Consider the following 24859-nt stretch of genomic DNA (forward strand, 5'->3'; position numbering starts at 1 on the left):
GCCTGGGGCCACCACACAACCCCTCCCCCACCAGGGTTGGCCACAGGAGACTGAAACAGGAAAGTAAAACCCGAGACTGCATCCCCCAAGACACAGGTAGTTCCTGATCGTTGTAAAGCCGGAAGAGCTCCTGCTTATCAAACGCCTTTTCAGCTCATTCTGCCAGATTGATCCGCTGAACAAGAGCTGAAGTGAGGACACAGGCCAACTGTCAGTGAAAGACCAGGGCAGCGCAAGGCCCGTCTCGGGGAGGGAGGCCGGTCCTGCTGTCCGCGGTGGCCCCTGCCACACGTTGGCCATCCTGGGCCCGGGAGGAGGCTGAGGGCAGTGCGAGGCCCGCAGGCCATCTGTGGGCCAGGCCCTGGGCGGTGCACCTGTGCGGGAGGGCAGGGCAGGGGCCCTGGGCGCCCGGGGCCCCTCCCACCCCACCCTGGCCCTGCACACGCACCTGCCACACCTAACGCATGCCCACGGCATGCGCCATCTGGCCCTGCTGTCCGCACCCCAGTTCGGCAGACCGCCCTGGCTGGGCGCTGGAGAGACCAGTGCACCTGACAGACGGGGCACTGCTCACGGCAGATGATGAGCAGGACAAGAACAGGGTCCGATGGCGCCGCTGGAAGCTGTTTCGCAAATTAACAGACAGTTAAGGTCGGGACTAGGAGGTGCTTCAGGTGGGGGTCAGGAAGGGCGTGGGAGAGCCCACCCTCTCTGTGGGAACCCCAGGGAAGGACAGCACAGTGGCGGCGGAGGCCCTCGCGCAGGGAGGGAAGGATGAGTCCGGAGCTAGTGGAAGGCGCCAGATCATCCGCAGCGATAGAAGCGACTGGGAAGGGTTCGGGAGACTCAGAGCAGAAAGCCAGGAGACGGCCTGGCAAGAGATAAAAGTGGGAGCGCTGGGACGGACAGGTGTGGACAGATCCCAGCTGCATCTGGAGGTACCATCAGTGGGACAGGGTGGCGGCAGAGCCACAGCCTGACACTGGGCCCTCTGCGGGCCGTCGCCACCACCCCCCGCCCCAGCCTCAGCTAAGGCTGTGCCCACAGCCTGGGATGCCGCTTGCCCCGGTGGCCGAAGTCGGCCCCTTCCAGCCCAGACTTGGCCCGTCCCTCTGTGCCGCCTGCCCTCAAGCTTGCATGGTGTGGTGCCGGACAGTTAGTGGCGCGTGTGTCCTTCCCCTAGGGGGACTCCGTTCGTATAAGCCTCCACTGCTCTTTGCTCTTTGTCCGTCCCTTGTCCCTCAAGGCAGGAATACGTAAGACACTAAGTAGGAGCTTAAGGTGTATCCAGGTGACCGACTGGGGCCCAGAGCAGAGGAACGAGAAGGGCAGCCAAAGCAGCGGCAGGGAGAGGTTGGGCCTGCATCTCTGCACCGCGCTCAGACAGTGGTGCTCAGTGAGTGGGGTGCTGGGCCTCCAGCCTCCTCACATCATCGCCTATTGACCACGTTTCTATTGTGACTCATTGCATGATAGCCTAAAATAACCGCTGTCTCCTGACTAGCAGGACCCAAGGCTGGTAAAGTTCAAGGAGAACCAAGGCGGCCCTCCATGGGCCTGGCCGCACAGTGGGTGGGCAGTCGTGTTGGAGCAGACGGGAGTCCGAGGGCTCCTTGCCCAGGCCCCCGCCTTCTAGGGTCACATCCTGCCTTGCTAAGGGATCAGCCGCTGACCCTCCAGAATGTCCCACATATGCCTCTCAGGGAGCCCTAACACTGAAATAAGCCAGAGAGAAAAGGGGGTCGGATGGAAGAGGGGTAGATGCTGATCTGAGTGGACAGCCGACCAAGGCTCAGAGAGCAAGGTACTTGCGGTCTACACTGGGGAGACCTGGCCACAGAACAGAGTGGGATAGGAAGGCATCGAGTTGGGGGTGGGGGTGGGGGTTGCTAAGCAGAAGCAGCCCCTGGTGGCTGTGACAGATGGAGGGGAGGGAGGGACATGAGCTGCTGTCCCTGCGTGTGGACAGGACTGTGTCCTGTCTGTCTCGGCCTGGGCATCCTGAGGGCTTGTGCCTCATGACCTTGAGGACCTCAGTTTGGCAGGGGATGTGGGGTTGGGCGACGGACCTGAGCCTGGGCAGCAGTGGGAGGCAAGGGCTGTCATGAGGGAGAATGCTGCTCTGCCCAGAGGCCCTGAATGCCAGGAGGAGGGGAGGGGGAGCAACAGGGCTTCCTGGCTCTCCCACATTGCCTTGGTGGCTCTCCTCTCTGTGCTGTCCCTGCACATTGGCTCCAGGGACAGTCAGGGGCTCATCAATTCATTAGCCTCATTAATCCAGCTCTCCAGTCTGGCAAGGCAGCATTTAGGTTTGTGGGAGGAAGAAGTGGGAAATGCTAACCAGATAGATCTAGAAGTGACCCTGGTCATCTAAGCTTTGTCCCCGGGCATGTCCCCCTTTCCTGAGGCCAGTAGCAGTGAGGGGGATGACAGGCCTGGGTGGCTGTGGCTGTTGGGGGCTCTCCTTGGGGTGGGGTGGTAGGCCTGGCAGCAGGGCCTAGGCAGGCCAGGTCAACCCTCTGAGCCCCACTTTCCACATCTCTAGAATGGGAATATTGGGAGGAGCCCCTTAGAGCCTCTTCTCTGAGATGAACAGAGCTGGACATCTAGGCATCATGGTAGCCCCCACACAAAGGAAGGAGCAAGGCCCAGAGCCATCAGGGCCAGTTGTTGAGGATGACACTGCCCAGGGCAAGGCACTATCCGGTGCTCCTTCAGTAATGCTGCCAGCATCTAACCTCCTCTCCCATCGGGAGGCCCCCTCTTCCCTGCCTACTACCCTGTCTCTGAGGAAATGTGGAGTCCCCTCAACTCCCAGAGACCTTCCCCTACCCTCCCAACAAGTACACAGTGATGGACAACATTTCTCAGGCCAGCCAGCTAGGGCCAGCCCCGTGTGCCCCTGTGAAGGGACGCCTGGCCCAGCCCGGGGATCAGCAGCCTCCTGCCGTAGGTCTGTGTTGCTGTGTGAGGCGGCGCTGAGGGTGGAGGCTTGCTCCTCAGTTGTCATGGAAACAACAGTGAGTCTGCTGAGCATCTGAGTACTCAGCTCAACGGAGGGAGGGGAGCAGCCACCCTGGGTGGCAGCTGCTATGACAGACTCTCAGCAGCTCAGCATTTGGAGGGCCCGAGGAGCTGCCGTGCTCCTCAGCCTGGTGAGCAGAGGGCCACTCGAGGCCGCCCTGCCCGCCGGCTCCCTGTGGGCAGCCAGACCACAACCACATCTGCCCTCTTGTCTGCACAGGATCCTGGTGATTTCCCTCCAGGCCCGGGTGAGCCAGCACACGGGCCCTGCCCTCCAGGAGACGCTTCCAAAGAGGGGACACACGCAGGGGAAGGGGGTGGAGAAACACGGATTCCAGCAGGCGACAGCCTTGAGCTGGGGCTGCCTGGGGAGCTCCAAGCATCCTGTCCCCATCCCCGCAGGCGTGAGCCAACATGACTCAGGCCTCCTCCACCTGCTCCCACACTGGGCCTTTGCCGGGGAGCAGCCCTGCTGCCTCCCTGCGTGGTTTCTATCTGTCTGCCCGTCCCTTTCTTCTACCATCACCCCCCGAATGCATCCCAAGCTCCTCGAAACTAGAAAAGCGTGTACAGTGGCTTCCCCCTCAGGCTCCAAAGGAGAGTGGCAGGGCTGGAGAGAGGCCACCCCGGGCACAGCCACCTGTCAGGGGCACAGCCACAAACCTCCAGGCTCGGGCCAGGTCAGGCAAGGCAAGCTCAGCCCAGCAGCCAAGGGAGACCCCAGAAAGTCTCAGGCGCTGCCTGTTGTCTGCGTGGGGTGTGGTAGGGCATGGAGACAGACGCCAGGCTGGCAGGAAATGCTTCTCTGCAGAGGTGAATGGTGAAGGAGCCCAGGAAGGCTGCTTGACCACAGTTCCTCGTTGTGGCCGTAGCTCCTCTGAAAGGAGAGCAGAGTATCCTGTCTTTGTGACAACAGCACAAGACCTTGTGCCCAGGTGAGGCTTGCGGGTCCTAGCATCCCCCTTGCCCCCGGATCCCACCCTGTCTCCTGCTCCTCCCAGTACCTCTCCCTCCTCCACTGCTTCCCTTAGGGATAAGCCCCCAAGGCACAGTGTGAGGAGGCCTCCAGCCTGGTCTGGGGTTTCTCGCTCTTCTTGCCACCACTACCCTGTTCCCACGGGAGCTCTCCTACCTACACTCTTCCACCTGAGGGTAGATACAGGCCAGGGTCTTGGACCTCTGAGCTCCCCCTGGACAAGCTAGAGCCCTGAAGGGAATTGCACCCTGGACGAATGAGGACCCTCAGTGGACTGGCTCTGAGCCACCAGGCAGCCTGCAATCTGGGCCCGACCTGGCCTCTTCCTCACAGAGCCTTAGCCAACGGTCAGCCTCTACCTGCTTCCCGAGGCCCCCTAGCAGGGCCACCTGAGCACCCCCAGGCCATCCTAGACATCTCTGCAGCTTTACATGAAGAGAAACACACACATACATACTCCTCTCACCCCCCAAAGACCTGCCCCCTGCCCCCCCTCTTCTTTGGAGACTAAGAATAAGCTATTTCCCTGAGTGATTGACACCATCCTTGGAGTGATTTTACTCTGGAGGCACAACCCTGTCTTGACACCAGTCCGTAGCTACAAATGCATCTAACACATGTCACACCTACCCTGTGCGCCTTCCTGCCAGGAGGTCAGGGCACAGGTCTGAGGGCGGGGCTCACTCGCCCTCCTCCCGCTGGAGAAGTCTGGGGACCCCAAAGCCCACTTCGCCTTGGTAGGGCTCAGGATGGGCCAGGGAAGTAGAGGCTCCTCCCACCCTCCAGGCCCAGGGCACAGGATCCTGCACCCCACCTGCCTCCGCTGGTGATGGGGGAAGGGGCAGTTGGCACTGCCCACTGGGACATGCCACTCACTGGGTCAGCTCTCCCCTACCCCAGACCACACCCTGCCAGCTGACAGGCAGCCCCCAACCTGGATGCCCCCAAGCTTCCATCACAGAGGGAGCCCAGAGGGCCAGAGACATGGCTATTACTTTGTGAAGGGTACCAATTTGATGTCCAGTCCCAAATGAAGCCTTCCCCTTTGGCCCATCCAGCCACGGCACTGCCAGGCAGCCTCAATGCCCTGGTCCCGGCCTCAGCGCCCTCGGAACCTGGCACCCTGCTGCTTGGGGCCAGGCCCCGTGGCTCAGCTGTGGGGTGGGCAGCCGTGGGGCTGCCTCCATCCACGGTGAATGGAACTCATTCATGTGCGTGGCCCAGCCTCCCAGCCTTCCTTCCAGTGTGAAAAGCTGAATTCACAGTTCCCATGAACAAACACTCCAGGCTTCACTACAATGGGCAGACTTGAGCTTAACCAGGTTACAACAAAACTGAGGCCTCATCCTAGAGATGAGGAAACGGAGACCCAGGAAAGGACAGAGCCTCCCCGGGCTCTGGAACCCCAGCTGAGCCGGGGCCAAGGCCTGGCCCCCCGCTGCATCCCCTCCACCACCCCTCCCAGCTTGCCTATGCTGCAGCTCCATGCCTTTCCCTGCCCTACCCACCCTCCCTAAGGCCCAATAGGGAGGCCCTCTCTTCCAGGAAGCCTCCCCTTTTATCTCAGTCATGCCCACGATGGCTACTTGCAGCCACAGTGCCTGGCCATGGGGACTCAGCTTTCTCTGCATGTCACACTTTCATCCTCAGCCACCCTGTGAGGAGGCACACTAACAGACCTCATTTTATGGGGAGGTGGGGGAGACTGAGGCTCAGGGCAGCTAAGAACCAGTGGCTGGCAGATCAAGTTCACCCTCATCGGCCACTCCCCAGCCACCACATCACCTCGTTTATTTCATCCTGCCCAGGATGGGCTCGTTGAGAACAGGGCTGTTGGCTCATCTCTCCATCTCCCTTAGGCTTAGAACAACATCGCACATAGAAGGGCCCCTGGAGCAGGTCTCCCAGGGAGATAAGGAAGGAGTGAGGAATGTACGGGCTCAGCAGTGAAGGGTGCTGAAGTATTGGCAGGCTGGGGTTTCCAGGTCCCGAGCCCCAGGGTTCAGGCTGGTCCCGGGAAGAGTTGAAACCTTGACATCACCTGCATTTTATGTGAGGTCTAAGGCTGGAGACCCCTGTGGACGCCTGGTTGGGCCATCTGGCCTCGCCCTGTGCTGTGACCACAGTGAGCCCTCCACCAGACCCTGGGGGTATGGGAACCTGGTGGAGAGGGAGCAGACAGGGAGACAGGATGGGTCAGTACAGGGCAGTCCCCCAGTTGGCCTCCCCTGTGTTCCAAGGGTCTGGTTGATGGCCTGTTCAGCATGAGTTGGCATTTGCATATGGCTGCCCCAAACCAGTGTGACCTTGGAGGGTAGGCAGGTACTGGTCCTGTCACCCCTGGAATGTGTGTCCACACAGGAGAGGAGGGCGTTGGGAACAGGATGAACTGGACCAGTGTCCTAGGAGGACTATAGAGCTGGGAGCTGGCATGGAAACCAACCCTAAATGTGCCCAGACCCGGGGGCCCCAAAGGGAGCAAAGAGCAGCGTCTGCACAGCCTGCCTTTTCCTGGAACAGGACAATGGGGGACCTGTGTGATGATAACAGGGCAGCGAGGTTGGCTGAGCATCTATATCAGGTCGGGCACACCTGGACAAGTGCCACACAGCCTGTGGCTCGCCCACCCTACGATGGGGTCCTCAAGGGCCAAGAGGTAGGTGGAAGGAAGACTCAGGGCCCCATAACCAATGACAAAAACAGCAAGTGTGAGTCCGTGTGCATTTTCTCCACGGAAAGCCACCCCGCTTTGTGAGGCTGGTATCCCTGCCTTCTCCCACGTGAGGGGCTGAGGCGTTGAAAAGCGAGCATCTTGCCCAGAGTGACACAGGCTAGAGGCGGTCCATGCAAGGCACCTCGGAGCAGGTGAGGGCCAGGAACAGGGAGTCACATGGAGGGAGAAAGATGAGAACACCCAGATCATGAAGGGCCAGTGTGCCCCTTCTGAGCGGTCCAGATTTTGCCCCAGGAGCTCAGTCAGGAAATGTGGGGTTAGAGAGGGTTTCAGAGTGTGCCCGTGCCCCTTCCCTATCACTTGGTCCTCAGTCCAAGGTAGTCAGTGAATCACCACATACACGACCTGGGTCCTAACAGAACACCTGTGGTGGCCTGTGAGGAGAGAATAGGAAGGACCCTGCCCCCTGGCACCCTGAGCTACGGGGTGTCTGTCAGGAAGGGTGGGTGCAGTGGATGGAGGTCAGAACCGGAGGCTCTGAGGCCCAGGCCTCTTTCTCTCGCCCACCTGCCCACAGTTTGGTGCTGCTGGAAAGTGGTGAGTATGTTACTATGCGGGTTGGCTAGGCCTATGGTAAAGAGACGCTGAAGGGTCCCCAGCTCCAAAAGTAGGCCCCCACCCCTAGTCCACCCCAAAGGCGTATTAAGTTGCAGATATGCTGCACACCAGACCCCACACTCACAGATTTTGGAAGCAAGCTGCATGACGCTCAAGAAGCTGGCACAGGCTTTGGGAGGGAGGTGGGGTGGCCCATAAGCAGGGAGGGCTAGAGGCTGAAAGGAGCCCCCAGGGGGACAGGTTAGAAAGACTCAAGGCAGGCTGGTAGCCTGGTAGTCATTAGCTAGCACCCTTACCTGTTCCCCTGCCTCTCTCTAGAAACCTACAGTGTCCTAGGAAGGCTGAGCTGTGCTCCCCCCAGTAATATAGAGAGCCGGAATGTACTCAGAGAGGGACCCAAGAACCACAGCCTGGAGGACACCTGCTGGCCCCCCTCCCTCAGGCAGGCTGGTGAGCTCTCAAATCAGTAGGAGTCTGAGGCCATGCAGGAAAATGTTTGGACAGGACACTGTGCCTGTTGTGAGGCCCTTTCTGCTCATTTGCAAAGTTCGGGGGCTCTCCCTGAGTGTCCACGGCTGGGTTCAAGGCTGGGTCTCCAGGAACCAGCCCTCTTCCCACCCAGCCAGCACACAAGGAAACCCTGCCATGCCAGAGTTTGTGGCCTTGACCTATCAAATCAGGGAAACTGGTAACTGGAGGTGCTCAGCCTGGCACTTGCGGCTCTCCCGGCCTCCACTAAAAAGCTAAGGGAAAAAAAAAAAAAAAAAAAGCTAAGGGAACCTACTGCGAGGAGGCAAGCCTCACACCTGTGAGAGTGGAGTCAGGTGGCCATTGGATCTCCAAGCTGAGCAGTCACGGGAGGCTCCCTGAGGAACCAGGTGGCCCTGGAACCCGCGGTCAGCACGGAGGCGTTGCTGGCCCCAGGAACCTGTCAGCTGCTGGCTGGCTGAGCCCAGGTCTGCAATCAGGCCTCTTCAAGCAGCCCACAGAGCTGCTCCTGCAGTGGGGCCCTTGGCATCCCCACTGAGAGAAGACAACAGACACCCCTGTGCCAGTGGCATGGGACGGTACCTACTGCGCACCAGCAGCCACAGAGCAAGGCCTGACAGACCCAGGCTCTTCTTGCACCATGCCTTCATTCCTTCTCACAGTGGTCATGGCTGGCACCTGGTCAATTCATCCCATTTTATAGATGAAGAAACTAAGGTCCAGAGCAGAGAAATGACTTATCTAAGGCACATCAAAAAACTGATGGTGACAGTGAACACCAGGTCTCTGGCCCCAGACCCTGACTGTACCTGTAACTATGGACAGGGAACATGTTTGGTGACAACAGGGGAGCCTTTGTAGAGCACCAGAACCAAAGGGCAACATTCCCCTTACCACATGCAGGCTCCCCTTCATATCGCAGCTCACCCTGGCATGGGCCTCAAAATGAAGCTAGTCCAGGCCACCATGGCTGCTGTCACATGGTAGCCACGTGTCAGGTGAAGGTCTCCTCCAAGTTCAGCATGGAGCAAAGACCCCAGACTCACAGGCCAGTGAGCTCCTTAGGAACAGCTCATTAAGGGCCCCTGGGTGGCTCAATTAGTTGAGCATCTGCCTTCTGCTTGGATCATGATCCCAGAGTCCTGGGATCAATCCCCACACTGGGCTCCCTGCTCAGTAGGGAGTCTGCTCCTCCCTCTCCCTCTGCCCTTCCCCCCCCCCCCCCCCGGCTATGCTCACTCGCTCGCTCCCTCTCTCGCAAATAAATAAAATCTTACCGGAAAAAAAAAAAACCTAAACAGGTCATTAGGTCCAGCCTGGTGACATCCACAGGCCACCTGGGGGAAAGTCTATTCAGTGGCATTGAGCATATTTGGATCCATCTGAGTAGGAGCTTTCTTTGCAAATGGCCAAGAAATGACTTCTTTACCAGCCAGGGACTACATGCAGCCACCCAGCTGCCTCCCTCTGTCTGACATGCTTTGTGACAATCACTGATTTCTCACCGTTGGGCAGTTAAGATTCCCACCATTGCCCAAGCTTCTGATGGGAATCATCTGTTCTGCATTATTTATATAAATGAATGTGCAGACAAACCCCAGACTCCTAGAAAGTGCTGACTTGCTGGTGAACAGGCCCTGGAGAGAGCTGGTGGGCATCAGAGCCCCAGGCTGGCACGGCTGGCAGCTGCTAGTGGGTGTGCTTCCTCCTGGGTGAAGCACCCATGACCACTGCTCCACTGGCAGCTGGAGCAGTAAAGGCGGGGAGGGCTTCTTGCTGGAAGAGAACACCTGGTTGGTAGACACCGGACTCTTAGCTGAGCCCTGGGATCAGCCTGTCCAGGCCTCCATCTCCACATGCGTGAAATAGGTAGCCCCCTGCTTGCAGCACAGCCGTGGCCTGCAGGCTTCTCGGATTCTGGATCCAAGAGGATGTTTGTGTCAGGCTAACGGAAGTTTCACAGCATAAGGGAGTGATCCGCTGGCAATGATTCCACAGCTACTGCTGGCTGCATTTGCCCTGGGAGCCCAGCAGCCCAGCTGGACCACACGAGGATGGTGCCCAGTCCTGTCTCAACACCTCTGGGGCCACGAGCAGCAGCTCTGACCCGCGACACCAAGTGGGCAGGGTCACAAGGGAAGTGGGTGGCAGGGGGAGATGAATGAGGCATAGTTGCTGTCCAGGCTGTGCACAGCCACCAAGGGCCAGGGGGGGATGCCAGGGGAGGCCCTAGAGGCCAGACTGGGGGACTGGGACTTTATCCTGGTATGGGGCATAGAGCCAGACATGTGCTGTAGGCAAGTGAACAGGAATATGGGGCAGAAGAAGTCACCGGAGCTTCTAGGAAGAAGAGGCCTTTAGCGAGGCCACAGAGGGTGTGCGGAGCATGGAGAGAGGAGGAGGGAGGCCCCGTGGCACTCATCCCTCCCATACTCAGACTCGTGCGTGCTTCACAGTTTCCAGAGTGATAGCCCAAAATAGCACGTTCCTTCTTCAGTGATCTGTGCTTTGAGGTGCCAGGACACGGCTCTGCCCACTTGGGATGGAATGCAGGAGTGCATGTGCCGTGGTGACAGCACCGTGGGCACCGAGGCAAAGGGCCCCACCCTGCCCACGCATCACCTCCTGGGCTTGGCTCCTCCTCAGCAGAGGGGCCTCATGTGCAGTTACAGGGGGCCCTGGCACAGTGGCACCCCATGTGGGCCATGAGCACCCAGGGAGCAGTAGGGGATGACAGGTGGAGTACAGCATCTAGCCCAGGGCCTCTCAAGCTCCAGCGCTCACGTGTGTTTCTGCAAGCTGGCACCTGGTCAGTGTGTCCCACAGTCTGCTGAATCCTGCCTGGCAGGGCCCATGCAGGCAGGGTGTCTACACAGATAGAGGTCTTGTGGTGATTCTTTGATGCTCATCATCTCCCAGGTGTGTAAATAGTGGCCAGTGTGGTTACACATGCTTTGTCCCAAGGAAGAGAGAGAAGCCAAGCCCCAAAAGCCAGAAAGGCAAGAAGAGCCCAGGAGCGGGCAAGGGCCCCACGATGAGGGAGACTCCTGCTAGGCCATAGCCATCGTATGAGCGTTTGCAAGACACTGCCAAGGACATGGCTGCCGTGTAAGGAAAGTGCCTGAGTTCCCAGACTTCCAAGTAAGGAACGTGAGGCTCAGAGAGATGTCTAGGGTCCAGAAAGCCTGCCAAGCGCTGTCTGTGGGGCGGAGGTTCACATGAGACCGGAAGGACAAACCCAGGGTGCGTCTGAGCAGCTGAGATGGCCGCGGGGAAGGAGGGGCCACGTGGCCTGTTGGCTGCTCCGGTGCCACACAGGGCCTGCCCTCAAAGGACTGACCAGCAGAGGCCTTCGTGCGAGCACTGGCTGGCACACGGGCACTGTGTCAGCCTGTGGAGGATGCCCTCCTGCCCCTCTACTTCCAGACTCCACAGCCTGTCCAGAGCTGCTGGCTTGGACCAGGTATAAGAGCCACCCTGGGGGATCCCTGGGTGGTGCAGCGGTTTGGTGCCTGCCTTTGGCCCAGGGCGCGATCCTGGAGACCCGGGATTCCAATCCCATGTCGGGCTCCCTGCATGGAGCCTGCTTCTCCCTCTGCCTGTGTGTGTCTCTCTCTCTCTCTCTCTGTGTGACTATCATGAATAAATAAATAAAATCTTAAAAAAAAAAAAAAAAAGAGCCACCCTGGCTCTCCCCCCTGAGTGGCCCAGCAGATACCCATTCTAGGACCCTGGCCACGCCCTGTCTCCTCTGCCTGGCTCCCACGCTGTGAACTCCCAGCCCTGGGCACTGGCCTGCTGGTGCCCACCTTCCTGCTGATGGCCAACCCATCCCCCTCTTCTGAGTCCTGGGCCCCTGGCATGAGAGCTGGGACCTGTCACTGGCCCTTAGGGCATGGTCAGCAAGCGTTTGCTCAATGAATTAATGCATGCGTGCTAATAACCGCATCTGTTATTTATCTGATGTGAAATTTGGGGTCAGAAGCACAGCCCCTGATTATGACATCATTCCTAAGAGAATTGATAGCTCTGTTAGGCTTTACAGTGTGGCTTCCAGGAATCCATTAGAGCTAATTACTCTCCAGTAGAATGTGACATTCCTAGACCACCACTTATCTCACATTTGGGAACATTGTGTGGCTCCTCCAGGCCCTACTGGGGATGGGGATCCTGCATCTTATTTCCATAGAAAGGTCACTCCCCTCCCTTCCCTCAAGACCTGAAACCACTGACTCTCCAGAGTTTCTGATACTCCTGAGCTCAGTCTAAACAAGGCACATTGGTTTTGGAAAACATGCTCTCCAAGGTGCTACACAGAATCTCAGGGCAGCTTCTTGGACAGGTACCCCCGAGCATCCTCTCCCCCACGTAACCCGGTTCCTTCTCCGCACCGATGCTGTTAGACTGTGTACCTAAGACAATTCGGGATCTCCAGGAGAGCAGGGCTTCACTGAGGCATCCTCCTGGACACTCCCACCTGGGGTGACCTCACTTAGGCCAACAGTGCTGTCCATCCACACTGCAGGGAGCCTGAGCTCCTGGCTGTGGAACTTGGAGCACATTTCCTGCCTCTCCAAGTCTCAGTTACTTCATCTGTAAAATGGGACTAGGAAGGTGCAAGGTTTGAACAAGCTGGCGTGCCACGGCCACATCATATGCACCAGCCGCGGCTTCCTTCGTCATTATCACATGACTGGTGATACTATCTGGTCAGAGTCCTTAAATCCGCCTCCGATCTAAACTAAACTAGCTCTGAGCTTTGTTTGGACATTTGGCTCGTGCATTTTATTTTAAAATGGCAGCTCTCGCCATAGTAACTCAGCAGCAGTCCTTTTAGAAGCTAGAGTTGTCAGTCCTCCGTGGAAACGGCAGGCTTGGGAGTCAGATGCGTTATGTTCCTTAAAAACTCAGTCACTACAACCCATTTAAGGTCCTCTGAAAGAAGGGGTGTGAATAAAGGGCAGTGCCACTGGGGTCTCTGAGCCTCCTGGGCCGCTGTCCTCACTTGAGCCCAGTGGCGTGGCAGGGGCAGGGGGGTCCGGGCCTTCCTCAACTCTCCGGACTGGAGCCTTGGGCCTTGGGAGCGCAGGCTCTCCGCTCAGAGATCGGGCTGAGGACTGACGGTACCGGGTGACAGGATCGAGACTTGGAAGACAGGCCGACGCCCAAGAGGGCCAGACTTGCCGGCGGGGCAGGAGCCTGGCCACACTCACGTAGAGAGAGACGTGATGTGATGGCAGCTCCAGGCCCGAGCTAGCACGGGACAGCAGGAGATGGGGCCCTCCACGTGAGTATGGAGTGGCACAGGTCCCTACAGCGGGGGGGAGGCCATGCAGCAGCCCCACGCCACAAAGGAGGGGCCAGCTAAGCGGGACAGCCCCTTACAAACAGGTGTCAAGGTGCCGAGGGCGGTGCCAGCAACTTTAGGGGCTCGAGAGCCCAGGGGACGCAGGTGAAGACAGACCTGGCCTGGCAGAGAAGGCCTGCCGGGCAGAAGGGTACTAGGGGGACCCTCCGGGGGGCCTTCTCCCGGGAGGGCTGCGGGCCTGGGGCCTTCCCACACTGCACCCCCTGATTAACACCGGAATTGTCCTGCCCGCAGAGTCGAATGGCAGAGAGCCTGCGCCTCTTTGACTCCATCTGTAACAACAACTGGTTCATCAACACTTCGCTCATCCTCTTCCTGAACAAGAAGGACCTGCTGGCGGAGAAGATCCGCCGCATTCCGCTCACCATCTGCTTCCCTGAGTACAAGGGCCAGAACACGTACGAGGAGGCCGCTGTCTACATCCAGCGGCAGTTCGAGGACCTGAACCGCAACAAGGAGACCAAGGAGATCTACTCCCACTTCACCTGTGCCACAGACACCAGTAACATCCAGTTCGTTTTTGACGCGGTGACAGACGTCATCATACAGAACAATCTCAAGTACATAGGCCTTTGCTGAGGAGCCGGGCTGGCCGGCTGGCCTGTGGCGAAACCCCCGGGGTGTCACACCCCCCCTCGCGCTAGGGAGACCCAGCCCAGGGGCAGAAGACGGGGGCCTGAGGAATGGCCCCCCGTTCCCGCAAACATAAATATATATGGATAGATTGCTAGGTAGGTAGACACACACACGCGCACACACACGGTCTGGAGATGGCAGTTCCCCGGAGCGCTGGAGCCTCTAGAAGACTTCGGCCGCTGTCACCAGGTTCACTACAGGCCCTTCCTGCCCCGTCACCTTGCCTTCCCGAGTCGGCCCTGCTCTGCATGGGGGTCCCCGTGGGACTCAGAGGAGAGGCGGCTGGGTCATCCGGAGGAAGCCGGCTGCGCCCAAGCGTCGGACTGGGGACCTTGCTGCTGACCCGGAGGGAGGACCGGAGCAGGGTCCATGCGCCTTCCCCGCTGGCCCGCCCTGTACCACGGCTGTTCTGGAACCCGGGTGCAAGGCCAGACGACAGCACTAACCAGACCTCTAGCCACTCACAGCTCTTTTTAAACAGCTTCAAAATATGCAGCAAAAATCCACACAATAACACGAGTGGCACCATTTGTCTCAAACTAGGCCAGCTGGGTTCCAGCTTTTCTTCTACTAGTCTGATGTTTTATAAATCAAAACCTGGTTTTTTCTTCTCCGACATCCTTTTTTTTGGCCAAATCTCGTGGTGTTTCGCAGAAATACGGAAAATTTCAAATGCAGTTGAGTATTCTTTTTTAAAATGCAGATTTTCAAAACCTATGTTTTTTTTTCAGGTGGTCCTTTTTTGTGTCTGGCTTGCTGAGTGTAAAAGTTGTTATCTGAATGAGTCTGTCCCTCTGCTCCCGAGCGACACTGGGGCGGACGGCCGCCCTACGGCAGCGTCGCGGGGCCGCGTTGTACATAAGCTCGTGCAGCGTCCTCTTGTTACGGTGCGGTTTCTGCTTCGTTTTTATTTCAGAAAAATAAATGTGATGTATTTAAAGAAGGTTCTTCACCTAGGAGCGAATGAACAATAGCTAAATGTCTTGGTATCTAAAGAGTAAATTATCCATGGCTTTGCAAGTGGAGGAAAGGGGGAGCGAGAAATGGGGCCCCGGCCCCCGCACGCCCTACACCTGAGACGGGCTGAGAGCTACGACAATTCCTGTGAAGGCTCAGCCCGCGCAGCCTGAGGGAGGCCCTGCTGGGACCTCGCACTCTGGCCCTTCCTGTCCCAGGGCCTGTGGCACCCGCCACCACCGAAGGACCTTGGCCCAGGGCCGCATGTAAATATGAACCCCCGCCGTCAAGAGGGAAGGCACCGCCAGAGCCCTTGCCAAATCTCCTTTGCCCTCAGCCTCTGTTCGGTACCTGTATGTCCAAGGTCAGTGCGTGGAATCACAGCCAAGGACTTTAAGAGATGTACGGAGGGAAAGAGGAGCTGGTGATTGTATGAAAGTTAAAGATTGTCTACTTTAAGAAAATAAAATATCCTGAATGAGCTAAGCTTTGTCCTGGCGTGCTATGTGTGCGGCTGGCCTGTGGGAGCGTGCCCGGAGACACACCTGTATGCCCAGCTTGCTTTCTCTCCTCCAAGTCCACACATTCATGCAGAATCACTTGGAAATGACCATCAAGAATAAACAACCTCAAGCAAAGAAAGAAACTGCAAGAGATGGGGGCCATGTCTGGCCCATGTGTCTAGAGAGGCTGAGGTTTGGGGGCGATGATGGCTGCGAGACCCCCACCCAGCACTAGCCCAGGACACCTCAGCCCAGGGTCACCCAGACCCCTCACACCCCAAGACACCTCTGCCAGGACGCTAGAGGTGGAGAGCCTGGAGGGTGCTGCAGGATGTGGGGAGGAGGGGTACGTACCCCACTGTCCTGTCTGCTGACTCTGGCTTGTGGGGTTAGAGGCATCTCCATGTGGTGGAAAGCACTACTGAATAGTCCAGCAAGTTTGTTCAGCCCGCATCAGGCTCCTTCCAGATTGTTTGAACACCTCTACCGCAGCAGGGTGTCAGCTGTGACCCGTTTTACAGACGAGGAAAGGTGCCCAAGGTCCAGGTCAGGGACTGGTGGGGCAGAGAGGCAAGTGCATCCGGAAGCCTGGGGTTCTTGCCTGGCTGGCTCTGATGCTGATCACCCTGCCCCCAGACAGGATCCCACGGGGACCACAGAGCCACGCTGCACCTCCTCCTCGAATCCAGGGCCCACATAGAGCCCCGAGTGAGGACCAGCAGGTGGAGACACACCCGCGTGCACGCACGCGAATACACATCACAGAGACACACATCCAGATTGGGCTCTCTCCCTCCCCCACCCCTGAGCCCTCGTGGGGATTCCCTTCACGCCTTCCCACATCACCAAACAGCAAAAATCCAAGGGGACTTTTGTATAAGAAGAAATAGCGTGTGACTTAAAATCTTTGAGACTTATTTTACGCTTTTAATGCCAACTGTGAAAAGAGCAGTAATTTCACCGTGAGCATCCTTCACCTAAAAATACACAGCTAGGAGGAAAATAGGAAGACTGTGCCTTCCCTCCTGATGTGCTCAGGGATGGGAGGTGCTTTCCCAGGCCAGTGCTCCGGTGCCCAGAGCCCAGTCAGCCAACTGCCAGGGCCCTGCTCTCCACTGCAATCTGTCTGTACGGCTTTTTTTTTTTTTTTTTTTAACTTATTCTGTGAATTACTACATGAACCGCCCCTCCTTGCCTCATTTCCCTGACAACTCTGATAGGTATGTTTCCTGTATTCTCTTCTTCCATAACATTTCAGAGATGATACATTCAGTGTTTTATTTTTCATCTCGTATGTTGCCTATTTTTATTGAAGTATAATTGACGTACAATCCTGTCAGTTTCAGGTATATCTCAGAGCGAGTCAGTATTTTCATATATGCTATGAAATGAGACCCACGATAAGTCTGGTCACCTGCTGTGCTGGTTCTTCCTCTCGTGGGCCTGCTGCATCCCGCTTTTGCCTTGCTAGTCAGGCTGATGTGCTTTTTTCCCATTCCCACAGTCCAAGACTGTTTATCTCTCGGGGCTCAGCCCGCTGCATGTTGGATGTCCCCTCCCTCCCACACTCCTCTGCATAAAGCACCCATGCCAGGGCGAGGTGGGAAGGGGACCTGGCACAGTCTGACCCACTTTCTCCCTCCACTGTGCCCAAATAGTGCCCAGTGTGGAGAAGGCACCTGCTAACCTAAAAGTCCAGGAAAGGTTCACCTATGGTGGCATCAGCCAGAGGAAAATGAGCTGTGGGACCAGCAGCAGAGGGACAAGTGAGAGGAGACCAGAGTTGGCGGGAAGCACGATCCTAAGGGGAGAGGCTCTACCCTGTGCAGGAGGAGCTGGCCCAGCCTCGCCCTCTGCACATGACTGACCACAGCCAGGTCCTGCTATGTGGCCCAAGACTCCCTCTCATAGGGCATACCACCGTGTGGGCTCCAGGGTATTGCCACCAGTCCCTGTAGCTCTTGTGGTCACCTGGGATGGAGCTATGGCTCAGTGACAATAATCCCAGCTTGCCTCGGCGACTGCTCACCACATGGCCCTAGGCTTAACCTGGTACACACTTGTCTGATTCGACCCTCCCCGACTCCTGGGAAGCCAAGATTACTGGCTCTGTTTTACTGAGGAGAAAGCAGAGACCCAGAGGGGAGATGACTTCCCAGCATCACATGGTGTAACAAGTGGCCCGACCAGGCCTGGGTCTATCTTCCCTGGAGCCCATGCAAGGCCTTGGCCATCTAAGACAAAGGTGCAGGGCGTACAGATCTGCTGACTCCGGGGCAAGTGCTGGAGAGGGCCGTGGTCCACCATGAGGACAAGGGGACCCCACCAAGGCTGGACAACAACTGGGGCACTCGCCTCACTAAAAGGTGAGCTGGGCGAGGGGCTTCAGTGCTGAGGTAGGTGAGGCCAGGCCCAACTGCTTCTGCCCAGAGCATGCACTGGAAAGATTTGATCTGCTTTGTGTAACAAGCTGTCCCAAACCTCCTGGGAATATGAAAACCTTGTGAAGGGGCTCTTGGTGGCTCAATCGGTTTAGCGTCTGCCTTCGGCTCAGGTCATGATCTCAGGATCCTGGGAGACAGCCCGAGTCGAGCTCTCTGCTCTGCAGGGAGTCTGCTTCTCCCTTTCCCTCTGCCGCTCCCCCTGCCCATGTGCACATGTGCACCCGTTCTATCTCAAATAAGTAAAATACAAAAGCCACGTAGAGAGAGCTGAGAAAGACTACCCGCCCCAAAAGAGCCCACGAGAATAGCTGCTGGGACTGCGGCCCACCTTCATTGGGCCAGACAGGAAAAGGCTCTTCTGGCTGGAGCAGGCCACTGGATGAGGAGGAGGAAACGGCGAGGGGGCATCTAAAGCAGGTGCACCAGGCTGGGAACCAACTGAGCAGTGCCACTGTTGGTGGGCATTGTCCTTTGCTGAGTCTGGGAAGGGGACAACTGCCCACCACAGACAGGCTGAGGACAGGATATGTGTGGGGCCTGCTGTGCCCCATCCTGAAGGCAGGTGAGCAAGGACAGGGCCACCCCTTTGGGGCAGCCAGCCCCATCCCTGCACTCTGTGGTGTCAGAGCCAGGAGGAGCAGGGGGTTGCTCTGGGCAACCCCACACACAGCCCCCAAAGGGTAGAGGGGTGCAGCAGCTTTCCTGCTCAAGGCTGCCTGGCTGAGGCACCTTGCAAAGGGGCAGAGCACCTTGATTTGCTCCTCCCGCAGCCCCTCCCTCTAGGCTTCTGCTCCTCCCACTGCTTCAGCTTCCATGTCCCCCGCACCTCAAATTTACCAGGATCAGAACTGTACCTGACATCAGGCCTGGTAAGGCCTGTCCCTCCCCAGGCCCACACTGCTCCTTTCTGAGTCTGAGGAGCCCGTCCCCATAGGAGAGGCCTGAGCACAGCCTCTCTGCCTCCCTCTCCACTCCCTGGCCGGTGCCCTCCCGGAGGGGCACCTGTTTTGACCCCCATGGCCCAACCCAAGCCAGGCTGCACACAGGATGTAGGAGACAGAGTGGTCCCTGCACCGTGCTGCTGCCATAGCTCAGTGCAAACTCACAGGTGCCCCAAGTCACCCTGGTTCCAGGCCACAGTCTGAAGGTCCAAGGGGCCTGGCCGTGGCCAGTGGGACCCTGATGCTATTCAGCAGCACCCCAAAATCTAGTTCCAGAAGAATCCTCAATGTCGGCACCAGAGTTCTCTCCTGTAATGCCTGGCCACAGAACAAGACCTGTTTCTGTGTGGGGTTAGCAGAAACGAGGGAGCAGAGACACCTGGGTGGCTCAGCGGTTGAGCATCTGCCATGGGCTCAGGGCGTGATGCCGGGGTCCTGGGATGGAGTTCCACATTGGGACCCCACAGGGAGCCTGCTTCTCCCTCTGCCTGTGTCTTCTCTCTGTGTCTTTCATGAATAAATAAAATCTTTTTTAAAAAGAGAAACAAGGGAGCAGACAAGAGATTCTCCCAGAATTCCCAGCAGTCGCCCAGCTGACAGGGACCCTGGGCTGGAGGCCTCTGCGTGGCGATTGCCTCTACAATCCTGGTTTCTGGTCCCCTGACTAGCAGCACCCCGGGGGGGCCTGAGAGTAGAGCCAGGCCCTGCCAGGCAGTCATCGGTCCTGTGGCACCCCCTGCTGGTCACTCTGGGAAACCACACAGTCGGCCCCAGCGGGCCGGGGCAAGGATTTAGCGGAAAGACCTCTGTTCCCCTACAGGTACCGCATACTACAGACAAGCAATTGAGGCACAGTTGCTGGAACAGATCAAGGGCCTCACATGAAGCTGTTGAATTAATGAAGGACGGATGGAGTGAATTGCTACAAATAACTAACAAATGATGCTTTAAAATATGGCATAAAGCTGGCTAACTCTAATATTTCTTTTGAGTGCCAGGCACTGTGCCAGGTGCAGAGGCTGCCTTCTGGTGTGGCAGTGGGTAGAAAGCCCATTCTAATGACCATCAGTAGGTGAGCCAGCTGAGTCCAGACTATGCCAGGCCCACAGGCACACGGACTGCGGTGCTCCGTGATGAAGCCGAGGCTCCGACCCAAGGTCACATGCTGGTTAAAACCACAGCCACTGAAGTAAATGAACTCACCCCACTCAGAGGTCCAGCAAGGAGACCCCCTGGGACCCAGCCACACTGACCAACCCAGAAGCCACAATGCTCAGAGTCCCCCCAGGGGGACTTCTTGGGGGCATCCGCCACACTGTATGTCTCCCTCTCTCCCTCCAGCTGCCACCCCCCTCCCCAGCCCTGCCATCACCCCCACTGCTGCACATCCCTCACCCGAGTGTCCCAGGCCTCCCCTCCCGGCACACCACAGACAATGAGCAGCACCCGAGAAATCCTGTGATAGAAGGTGTGGCTCACCACTAGGGAGCTTTGTCAGAACCATGCACTCCCCTACCCCTTGTGATGCACCCCGTGCTTATGGATTCCAGAACAATTCTGCAGGAAGGAGATAGGACCCTCCCCACCAGAACACAGATGATTGTAGAGCTTTTTTTTATTTATTTTATTTTATTTTTTTCTGTAGAGCTTTTATAACTAAGACAGTGTCAGCCTGGCAAGGGCCAGACAGGGAGAACTACAAACAAACAAAAATCCAGGCCAGGTACCTCCACCAGCTAAATGTGAAAAGCGAGACTCTTACACTTTTTTTTTTTTTCTTTAACCCAGGCTTTATTTGTATTTCTTTGCTTTCACATAAATTTTCCTCAACATGTTATTACAAGGTTGATAAAGCTGAAAGAATGACACAGCAAACATTCATGTCTACAACCTAAATTCTACATTTTTGTTTATCTGCCATGGATTCAATATTTTTAATGCACTTCAACTTTCAGAATATTTTACCTCTGAACACCTCATGTATATTATCAAAAGGCATTTACTTGTTTAGCTTCAGTTAAAATTCATATACAGTGCAATACATTTGAAATACATAGTAAGAAAACTTGAAGGCCTATGTAACTCAGACTCCATTTGTATTTCTGTTGTGACTAATGATTTTGAGCATTTTTCATGTCCTCATTGGCTGTTCCTATAGCTTTGTCAAGTTTCCATTAGAATGTTTGGCTGAGTTTTTATTGAGTCTGGGGTTTGAGAATTCTTTATTCTGGACATTAGTCCTTTGTCAGGCATGTTTTAACATGTCAGGCATGTAATTTCTCCTAGTTTATGCCATACTTTGTTTTCTTAAAAATATTCTCATCAGAAGATAATTTTGATGTATTCTAATTTGTTTTTTTAAAATGCTATTTCATTCTGTTGTCCTTATTTATTTATTTGGGTCTTTTTTTAATTCAGTTTGTCAACATGTAGTATAACACCCAGTGCTCATCCCATCAAGTGCCCTCCTCAGTGTCCATCACCCAGCTACCCCAACCCCCACCCACCTCCCCTTCTGCAACCCTTTGTTTACCAGAATTAGGAGTCTCTCATGGTTTGTCTCCCTAATTTTTCCCACTCAGTTCCCCTCCTTTCCCTTGTAATTCCTCTTACACTTTTAGAACAAAATAATGTAGAATATCTTCATGAGCTCTAAAGCAGCTCCAAATACACACACACACACACACACACACACACACACACACTACATTCAGTTGAAAAACTACTGGGCTAATGAATAAACAAATAAACAGTGAAAAGCCACACAACAAGCCAGAAAATGGTATTTGCGATGTGTGTGGCCAACAAACGATTGGAATCCAGGATGAATGAAACACTCTCTCAAATCAATAAGAAACGGAAAAACAACTCAAAAGAATATGCTCAGGCTCCTGGGAGGCACTGGGCAGGAGAGGGGAGGCGGGGGCCTCTCCCAGTCACAGGGGATGGCAAAGCCACCCAACAGCGAAACAGCACAGCACACACCACCAGGTTGCTGGTGAGGATGTGCAATGGGCTCTCTGCGGGGGGAGGAGGGTGGGCTGGGAGGCAACTGCAGTATCCGGCCAAGCTGAAGGCCGTGCATTCTCTGGCCCCCGAAAGGATGCTCTCCTCCAGCAGAGGCCTTGGAGGGACTCCAGGAAAATCTGAGCGGGAACGCTCAGGATCAGAAACAAGCAGCCTGCCCCATCAGCGGAGCAGGGCTGAGTGCATTGAATGTGAGCGTTACGTTCAAGCTCCAGAAGGGCACGCCACAGTTAAAATAGTAAAACAGCCCATGACGCATGGATAAATCTCAAAATTATAACGTTAGGTTCTTTAAGTGGCAAGGGACTTCAAGTGGATAATTCAACAAGATCCATTTGCATAGAGTTTAAAACATGCAAGGCAAGATCTCTATAAAACTACATTCATGGTCAAATACAAAGACCCGCATTAGAGATATAGTCAGAAATTACTGGTGCCTCCGGGGAGAGCAGGAGAAGGGGTGCTGGGTGGGGAGGGTTCACAGGGTGCTTGGACGGTTATTACTCTTTTTAAAACAAAAATCTCAAGCAAATACAAAACATGGTAGAATGTGAAAACTTAGCAAGGCTCTAATGGTACTTGATGTTTACTATTGTCTCTGTACTTCTCGGAATGGCTTAAACAGGTGGCAATAACAAAAGAGCCGGTTGGGAGCTCCACACCCCAAGGAGGAGAGTTCCTCCGTGGTGGGCGCAAGGCATTCATTTGCTCAGCCCTGAGCCCTGGGACTTCACCAATACCCACTGCCTCAGTGGCCCCAGTCATGTCGTCTCAAGGGAGAACCAGCCAACGCGCGTTTGAGAAAGATCTGGGCACCTGCTCCCAGAGACAGATTCTGTTGGCCTAGGGCAGGACCGGGGATAAGTGGGTCCTAAGACCACCAGAGGGTTCTATTGTCTGGCCTAGCATGCTCCCCAATACCCAGCCCTGGCCCAGCTGGGAGAAGGTGTGCTTCCCAGACGGGCAGCAGCGCCAGGTCACCAAGGGCTCTGCTCCTGTGTGACCTGCCTCTCTGCACCTGAGCCCACAGTCCTCTCTCTCTGGGGTCTCAGCTTAGGGAGTGCTTACACATGGACTGGAGCGTTTATGGCACGTGTCATGCAGGGCAATACCCTACATGCTTGGCAAGGATCTTCTCACTCACCCTCACTTTCGGCCTCTGAGGCAGGTAGTATCAGCCTTGCTTCAGAGATGAGGAAATAACCCATTCAAGGGCATGCAAAGAACCAGGGGAAGGGCAGGGGAAACCCAGGGCTGTCTCACTCCTGGGCTGCAATGCCTTTTGTCCACCTTCAACTTAAGGCACCTCCTTTAAGGCCTTGACATCATGCCTCTCGGGGTGAGCCCTCTGTTTAAAAATGTTCACTGCACCACGTGACAGGGCGGATGTGAGTCTGACACAAATCTCAACCCTCTAGCTATGGTGGGCGGGTGGCTGTCACCCTGGACTCCGCATCTAATCAGCAGGAGCACCCAGCTGAGGGGGACCTCAAGCCTGGGAGAAGAGTGGCCTTTGGGGCAGGTCTTCTTTCATCCCTAAACATGCTATGGCACACTTCCCAAAAGATGACATTTACAGGGCTATAGCCATTAGGGAAACACAAATTAAAACCAAAATGAGACACTACCACACACCCACCCACCCAAATAACGAAAATAAAGAGCCAGGAATGATCGAGTGTGGGTTGAAGATTGGGAGCATGTGGAATTCTAAGACACTGATGGTGGGAGTGTAAGTTGGTATAACTATTTTAGAGAACCATTGCTACCTTCTAAAGCTGAACATAAACTTGTCCCATCCCCGGCAATTCCCCTCCTAGGTACATCTCAAAAGAAATGCATCTATACATCCAACAAAAGACACTCAAAAGAATGTTTATAGATTCCCTATTCTCAGTAGCCATACACTAGAAACAATCCAAATGTCCGTTGGCAACAAAGTAGACAAAGAAACTGTAGTATATTCATATAATGTGAATACTGTACCCCAGTGCAAACCAGCAAAAAAAAAAAAAAAAATCACATATGAATCTCAGAGGCAAAACATCAAGCAAAAAGAAAGCTAGAAACCAGATATTACAGACTGTACGTTTCCACTAAAGTAAAGCTTAAGAAGAGGCATAAAATAATCCGTAGTCTTATAAAGAAAAGACAGTTTACCTTTGGGTCAGAGGTAGTCACTGGGGTGGGGCACATGGGAAATCTTTACAGTGGTGGCGCTACCCTATAAACCTCTTCATCTGGGTCATGGTGCCACGGCATGTTCGCTTAGTATAATTTAATAAAACGTTAAAAAAATTTAATAAAACGTTCATGCGTTATTTGCTCCTTTTTGATATGTGTATTGTACCTTAGTAAAAAGCATAATTTTTTTTTTAAAAGCGTGCTCTAGACAGTGATCTGCAGCATGGCATGTGAGTGACCTGGAGTGGAGACCAAGGGGCCGCCTGAGTGCCCACGGAGAGCCTACCTGAGGGAAGCTGGGCCACGTGCTTCAATGCCAGGTGCAGGTTCTCTCGACAGGCTGACTGAGGGTCATTCAGCAGGTAGGCCAAGGCAAGGATGACATCATGCTTTAAAAAGCCCTCTCTGGGGAAAAGAATACAGATTTAGATATAATTAAGACCATGCCTGGAGAGAATTCAGTAAGACAAAGAGGAAGTTGTCCACCCAACACTCCTCCTGGGGCTTGAACTGTGCTGGCTGTCACAGGCCACATTCCTCTGGCTTCCAGGGAGAAAAAAAAGATGGGGGGTGGACAATCGAGAGAATCCCTACAGGCATGAGAGCAGTGTGGCCTGGGTGGCGTGGGAAGAACCACACACTGGAATGACACATCTCTGCCCCTTCCTTAGCTAGAGCCCTGGATCCTTCTTTCACTCTTGCCTCCTCAGCCCTCTTATCTGTAAACTGAGGATGAGACAGCAGAACCTCACAACTGAACTACCCTGAACTTTGGGGCTCCACCCACCAGGGCACACCCCCACTGAGGCTCCAGGCTCTGCAAGCCCTGCCCCTCGAAGCCCCTGCCTCTTCTCCCACCTGAATTGTGAGCCTGCCAACAGCCAGATGCTTGCCTCCAAACCTATGGATGCCTGGTATGCTTGTTGTTATAATTATAGAAGTCAATTAACTATTAGGTAAGCCAATTAGATGTGAGAAGAGGTTTTATTTTGTTTTCTTATGAAAACAAAATTGATTG

General features: G+C 55.4%; 2 protein-coding genes across 4 annotated transcripts in view; one reads left to right on the forward strand and one right to left on the reverse strand.

Moving 5' to 3' along the window:
• The window catches only part of GNAZ (G protein subunit alpha z), a 29659-nt gene extending 14431 nt beyond the window's left edge, over window positions 1–15228 (forward strand). The window contains exon 2 of the mRNA XM_038575774.1: window positions 13384–15228. Within this exon, the coding sequence (XP_038431702.1) occupies window positions 13384–13728 (345 nt within the window). The 3' untranslated portion in view covers window positions 13729–15228. The remainder of the gene's footprint in view (window positions 1–13383) is intronic.
• The window catches only part of RSPH14 (radial spoke head 14 homolog), a 78157-nt gene that overhangs the window by 47520 nt on the left and 5778 nt on the right, over window positions 1–24859 (reverse strand). For all 3 annotated transcript variants that reach the window (XM_038575776.1, XM_038575775.1, XM_038575777.1), the window contains exon 4: window positions 24128–24246. In XM_038575776.1, coding sequence (XP_038431704.1) covers window positions 24128–24246 — 119 coding nt within the window. The remainder of the gene's footprint in view (window positions 1–24127; window positions 24247–24859) is intronic.

The sequence above is a fragment of the Canis lupus genome, chromosome 26 (genome assembly GCF_011100685.1).
Source record: "Canis lupus familiaris isolate Mischka breed German Shepherd chromosome 26, alternate assembly UU_Cfam_GSD_1.0, whole genome shotgun sequence".
In the NCBI taxonomy this organism is placed as follows: Eukaryota; Metazoa; Chordata; class Mammalia; order Carnivora; family Canidae; genus Canis; species Canis lupus.